The sequence below is a fragment of the Clarias gariepinus genome, chromosome 25 (assembly GCF_024256425.1).
Source record: "Clarias gariepinus isolate MV-2021 ecotype Netherlands chromosome 25, CGAR_prim_01v2, whole genome shotgun sequence".
NCBI lineage: Eukaryota > Metazoa > Chordata > Actinopteri > Siluriformes > Clariidae > Clarias > Clarias gariepinus.
In genome coordinates this window covers 25,718,736-25,725,455 of record NC_071124.1, presented here as the reverse complement: position 1 = coordinate 25,725,455, position 6,720 = coordinate 25,718,736, and the positions used below count along the sequence as shown (strand labels likewise).

At 41.3% G+C, this 6,720-nt stretch overlaps 1 protein-coding gene across 1 annotated transcript; it reads left to right on the top strand.

The window, feature by feature from the left end:
- The first annotated feature begins 276 nt into the window (after positions 1–276).
- angptl4 (angiopoietin-like 4) lies at positions 277–4,669 on the top strand. The gene is made up of 7 exons (XM_053487255.1): positions 277–828; positions 1,465–1,575; positions 1,666–1,738; positions 2,789–2,902; positions 3,086–3,181; positions 3,349–3,627; positions 3,724–4,669. The coding sequence occupies exons 1-7, from the start codon at positions 352–354 to the stop codon at positions 3,888–3,890; spliced, it is 1,317 nt and encodes a 438-aa protein (XP_053343230.1). The 5' UTR covers positions 277–351; the 3' UTR covers positions 3,891–4,669.
- Positions 4,670–6,720: the final 2,051 nt, after the last annotated feature.

Genomic DNA, 6,720 nt, shown 5'->3' with positions numbered 1-6,720 from the left:
TATTATTAGGTTTAACACTTTAACTATATCTATAAACTCTTTAACCCTCAGTAAACGCTGGTTATTAATAACTGATCCTCTGTCAGTTTAAAATCTCGTGAGATGTTGCTGCTGTACCGCTGCAGTGTTGCGCCAGCGCGCGCTGAGAGGGTTAAACTCAGTGAGGAGAGACTGACCAATCACAGGCGAGCAGGGGGAGGAGGGGGGGGGGAGACTGACCAATCACAGGCGAGCAGGAGGAGTATAAATGGAACCGAGCCCTTCAGGAGAGAAACACGGTGTTTATCCCGATAGATCGTTGTCTTGGTGACACACACATACACACACACACACACACACACTCGTTGAGAGATGAAGATGAGGATGAAGCTGTCGGAGCTGCTCTGCTTCACGGTGCTCGTGAGCTCCGGCTCTCCCGCGGTTAAGGAGAAGCGCGTGCAGTACGCAGCCTGGGATGACGTGAACGTGCTCGCGCACGGCCTGCTGCAGCTCGGGCAGGGTCTGAGGGAGCACGTGGAGCGGACCGGGGGCCAGGTGCGCGAGATCTCCGCCAAGCTGCGCGCGTTTAACGGGAGCGTGAGCGAGCTCGCGGCACTGACCCGCCGCCTGCACGAGGACACTGAGGCCCTGAGAGCGCGCGCGCACAGTCTGGAAGAGCGCGAGAGCCGCGTCATCAACATGTCGTCCGGTCTGCACGAGAAGCTCGGGAGGCTGCTGAGGGACCGGCAGCGCGCGACGGAGAGGATCCGTCACCTGGAGGACAAAGTGGACAGCATGGGGAGGGGGGGCTTTACCGGGGGCAACTACAGCGACCTGCGCGCTCTTCAGGTGGGTACAGACTGTGCAGAGGCATCAATAATAAATAATAATAATAATAAATAATAATAATCACACAGCGCGCTGCAGGTGGGTACAGAACCGGGGGTGGGAGGGGGATCAGAGGCACTTCATCATCATCATAACGTCAGAGGCACAAACAGATTCAGATTCTTTATAATTAGTATTTTAATAATAATACGCGTATTAATATATAATTTATATAATAATACAGTCCACCTGCAACATGTGTGTGTGTGTGTGTGTGTGTGCGTCAGTGCGCGTGTCTATCTGTGTGCGTGTGTGTGAGAGAGAGAAACTGTGCGTGTGTGGGCAGAAGCGTGTTGTACGTGCAGGAACATTTCCCCAGATGGACTGAGTGAGATTTAAGTCCAGCTGGTGTGATGATGATGATGATGATGATGATGATGATGATAAGGAACTGAGACTGAAACAAGCTGATGGAGAAGTGTGTAGAGTTCTGAGTCACACTACAGTCACACTGATGACATGTTTAAACCATACAATCTTTACTGTGTGTGTGTGTGTGTTATTCCGTCAGTGGTATTATTCACTCTGAATGTATTTAATAAACCCCATCGTTACACACATAATTAAAATCCTCTGTAATGTGTGATTTGCCTTTAGTTGCTGATGGAGGCCCAGAATCAGCGGATCGATGACCTGGTGGAGAGAGTCAAGCAGCAGCAGGAGAAACTCGACAAACAGAACATTCGCATTCGTGCACTGCAGAGTCAGGTGACACTTTCTCATTTAAACTCTTCAAGTCATAAATTTATCACACTGATGCTGCAGTTCTGTTTAAATTAATTATTTATGTGTTTACAGATTCAGATGAGAAAGGAGAAACTAAACCCGAGTGCTCACGAAGTTCAAACTGAGCAGAAGGACACGCCGACCGGTGAGTTACACCCTATGCTGTGTTTATAAGTCATAAGTGTTTATTACACATGTTATTACACATTCCTTGAAGTAATAGAGCAGTTGACTGTGTGATTAATGAAATGCAGTAATCACACAAGTGTTCAAAGTGTGAAAACACAAACCTCCAAACACACACACATACACACACACAGAGAATAAGAACAAAAACCACCCATGCATATCTTTTATTTTTTTTTTTTTTCTTTCTGACAAGTCAAGGGGTGCCAATAATTTGGCACCACCATTAGTAAAAGTATTAATGGTACTCCATGTCCTGTTTAAAGGGAACAGTAACCTGTTTATTGTTTATAAAAGGTTATTAGGTCAGGGAGAAAGGCTTCGGATAAAGTTTTTTTTTTTATATATATATCTTTAATAAAACAAAAGAGTTGTAAAGTTTCCAACTAGGTGAAAGTTGAGGCGTGCTGTTCCGATCCGCACAGACGCCGCGGTTTAGATCAGATTTCTGGCCGAGATCCAGATGGAACACAGACAAGTATTTTTGTCTCGTGAACTTTGTACAGACTTTCTGCTGTTCAGGGGGGTTTTATTCCATCACAGAGAGAAACACAACGTGACCTATACCCTAGATCTGTCACACACACACACACAGACCCTTTTGTAATAAAGCTGAATGGTGTTATGCAAATGTGAAGTTTTGTCTAATTATGAATCGGAGTAAAATACTTTCAGTGATTTGAACACAACAATGGGCGTTTAACGGTGTAGTTTAATCCACTGCATCTCCTTGAGGTTGCATCTCAAATGTCAGCACTCACTGTGACGTCACACACACACTGCTGTGCACGTGAAAGAGGCATGGTGTGTGTGTAATGAATAGCAGATGAGGGAAGTTAGCTTGGGAACTAGGGGAAAGGTCATGTTTACACATTTAGTGCTTCCAAATGGGAAACTGCAAGAGAACAATAGCACGACCACATCCACATCCACGCACACACACACGCGCATACATAAATGATCATACCTGTGCTTAAGTTTTGTGCTAAATGTGTTTGTTATTTTGCAGTCACAGCGTCAAATTGTCATGATTTGTTCCTGCGTGGCGAAACGGCAAACGGAGTATACACACTGCAGCCGCGAGACTCGCCGCCGATCCGCGCCTCCTGTGAGATGGCCTCAGGTACGGCCGCAACCGAACAAACCAAAAAACCTTCAAATGTGTGGCACTGAGCAAACAAACCTGAAAATCTTCACAAAGCCCAAACTGTTTTTTGCAAATGTCAAATGCCAAAAATAAGTGTGTGTAGATATAAAAAATTGTTTTGGCCATAAATAAACAGGTTTGTGCCGTGTGTGTGTGTAGACGGTGGATGGACCGTGATCCAGAGACGTCATGATGGATCTGTGGATTTCGACCAGCTGTGGAACGAATATCAAAATGGTTTCGGAAACCTCGATGGTGAGTTACTGATCTGAAAACACGCGAGTGTCTAGCAGTTGGCATTTATCCTGTGTTGGCATTTAGCATTAGCTCAGACTTTACTAGCTTTATTGTCAGTTGATGGGTTTTATTATTACTCTGAATCAGGAATCTCAGCGAGGTTTAAACTAAAATTGTCTCTGCAGGTGAGTTTTGGCTCGGACTCGAGAACGTGTTCCGTCTGACTAAAGATGAGGAGTTCATGCTGAAGATCCGAATGTCTGACTGGAGAGATGAGCATCAAAGCGTGCAGTACCGGTTCCGTCTCAACGGCGAGGACAAGAATTATTCTCTGCAGATTCTGGAAAGTCCTGACGGGAATCTGGAGAGTTCTTTTAGCACCGAGTCTTCCAGTCTGCCCTTCTCAACCCGCGACCGGGACAACGACCGGAAACACGACTTCAACTGCGCCAAACATCTGTCTGGTGAGCAACAATATCGTAACATCTGTCTGCACTGCTGTAGAGAAACAGTCAGTGCTCATTCTAACATTTCCTCATGTCCTCTTGTCCTCCTCTCAGGTGGCTGGTGGTTCAGCAACTGCGGCCGCTCCAACCTCAACGGAAAGTACTTCATCACGCCTCCCAAACAGAGGCATCAGAGGAAACAGGGAATGTTCTGGAAGACCTGGCACGGTCGATATTACTCCCTGAAAACCTCAGTGATGATGATTTCACCAGTTCGCTAAGCACAGCGGTAATGCCACAGAAGCATGGCTCCTGTCAGATCATCTTAACTAAAGAGGTTATAGGTGCTCAGAAGATCAGACAGGTCTCTCATAATAAAGGTGTCTGGATTGATTGATTTATCTGAGAGATGCTACGAGTCAGGAAAAAAAAACACTTTAAATTCCAGGGTTGAGCCGACGCCCGGTTTGGCATGTCGGGACCACTCTGAGGGGATCATCTTCAACATCTACAGAAAAATCAGAGTTCAGTTTAGGGAGCTTCTTAATGGGGTTGTTTACCAAAAAAAATCAGTCAGTTACGGACCAAACTGCAGAATATCTGTTTTAAACCATTTTAAAAAATGGCATTATTGAAAGGCATTTTCCAGAATAACAACTAAAAATAATTGTAACTCTATAAATATGTAAAATGTAAATGTGTAATTGAGCGAGTGTGAACCTGTGCACATTCCTGTGGGCAAAGTTTCAGTCACATTGACTGGTGTTTAATATTGTACTGCTGTTTTCACTTTAATGTCGAAATATATGTTTGTGTGTTTGTGTCAGTGTCGTATAAAATATTAATGTTATTTGATGAGATATAGGATTTGTCTTACTTTCATTAGTCTTGTGGTTTTAACATTGTAAATTTTTCATTTTTTTTGCCTCATAATTTATGTTTGTGAAATAAGCCATAGTGTTTATTATTATTATTATTATTATTATTACTTTTTTAATTTTTTTTTACAAGGAAAAAAAATTGGTCTCAAACAGACCATTAAAGCTTATTTTTAAAAGTGGTTCTGCTTCCTTTCTATAATTTATTCATCAGCAGGGAGGCCATGGGTGGGGCGGGGTGGTCGGGTGAGGAGGGGGCAGTCGGGGGTTGGGGGTTGGGAGCGTGATGGGGGGGGGGGGCAATGACAGGGACGAGAGCACAGGCATGAACACATGTAAAGCCAGCATGCTGCCTGGTGTACGTGCACACACACACACACACTCCTACTTTGCCAGTGACACACGCGGCCATGTGGTTTAATAAAGGAATGTGTAATCAGGAGTCCCTGCATGTTGAGTAACTTCCTTCTGCTTTATTCTGATGTATAACATTTTCAGAAAGACGTCGACTAGAACTACAGGTTTCTCACAGACCTCACCCTCCAGCCATCTGTTCATGCATTATAATAGTAATATTTTATACAGTATATTTAAGTTCTAACTTTAATGATCAAGAACATTCACAATTTGTTTTAGGTGAATATAAGAAAAGTCATAAAATAATCACCTGAAATACCTGAACTTTGCTGCTGCTTAGACATACAAAGTGAAGATAACCACCTTTCTTACCTGGTCACATAACTCATTTGCTCTGGGTGGAGAGAATGTTCTCATCGTTACCATGAAATCTTTGCTTAATACTCAGTTTATTGTCAGCTACCCAGACAGATCGCTGTATCCGCCCGACTGAGTTACGGGAAACTAGAGAATTTTACCAGCGGACTACTTCTAGTTCAACTTCCTTTCCTGACGTCATGTGAAGAATAGATCCTGTGTATTTGTGCTAGGGTTATTGATAGAGCTTATAATATAAACCATTTAAAATAATTTCTGGAATTTACAGTATATTCCTGTGAAGCTGCTTTGTGACGATGTCTATTGTTAAAAGCATGCTGTCCAAATAAAAATGAAATGAATTGCATGTCCAGATTGTAGTGTGAATTATTCATTGCAAATTTAACACGATTCTCATGCATTACAGCTTGACAGATAATTTATGCTGCTGCCCACTTACATGGTTTTATAGCTGTTATTGTCAAATCATCCAAAAAAACATAAAAGTAGATCAGAGAAAATTATTTTTTGGGGAGGAGGAGACCCTGACAGGTTTATGTTCTCCTATGTTACATTATATTTTACTCTTCTCATGGTTTCTCTGACTTAAATCTCAATTCCATAGCTTCTGGTTTATCATTGTTTGAGCCCAGATGGAGGAATGTTAGTCTGCAATGGGTGAGCAGAAGTTCTTAGCAAATATATGGAGAGGAAATCCAGTGTCTCTTAGCCATTGGAGTCAGACAAAACCAAAATTAAGTGCTCCATTGAAAAGATTCTACATTCAAATGTGTATTAGTGAAAAATACTGTATAAGCTCAACATAAATTAGCTTTTGATGCTTTTTTAAACTTGTGAACAAATCGATTAATGCAGTTTTAAACACAGATTTTGTTCTTGTAAAGCCAACAGGACTCGATCTTGTACTGTACAATGCAAAAGTCTTATCTATACACTGTAATATGTGTTGTACAAATTCTGTAATGCATGTTTCTTATTCAGTATGTCATATTATTATGTCAAAAAACACTAGCAATTTTTATACATACCTTAAAAATTAGTATAGTAATAGTATTTAAGAAGAATATTTGCATGCCAATAAAGAAAGCAAAATATTGCATGATAGACTAATCTTCAGATGGAAACAAAAAGAAAACCTAATGTAGGCTTCTGGGTTTTGCATAAAAACAGAAAGAAGCAAAAAGTTACCAGAAGTTTTCTAATTTAGAAAAACATTAAGAATAACTAAAGAATAACATTTAGGCCATTATTAAGTATAAAAATCCTTTCCCTGAAAATAATCAGTAGTGTTAGATGCAGATTTGTGCGCTATCATAAATAATATGAGTTCCTCTGATAACTTTGTCACACCTGCTTCTTTCTGTTTTCATGCAACATATTTACATTAGATTATTAATAATGATAATAACAGAAATAATAATAAGAAAAAGAAGAGAAATTTGTTTTTTTATATGAAAACTGGTCTGTCATGTAATAAATATCCTGTAATGCTTTTTAT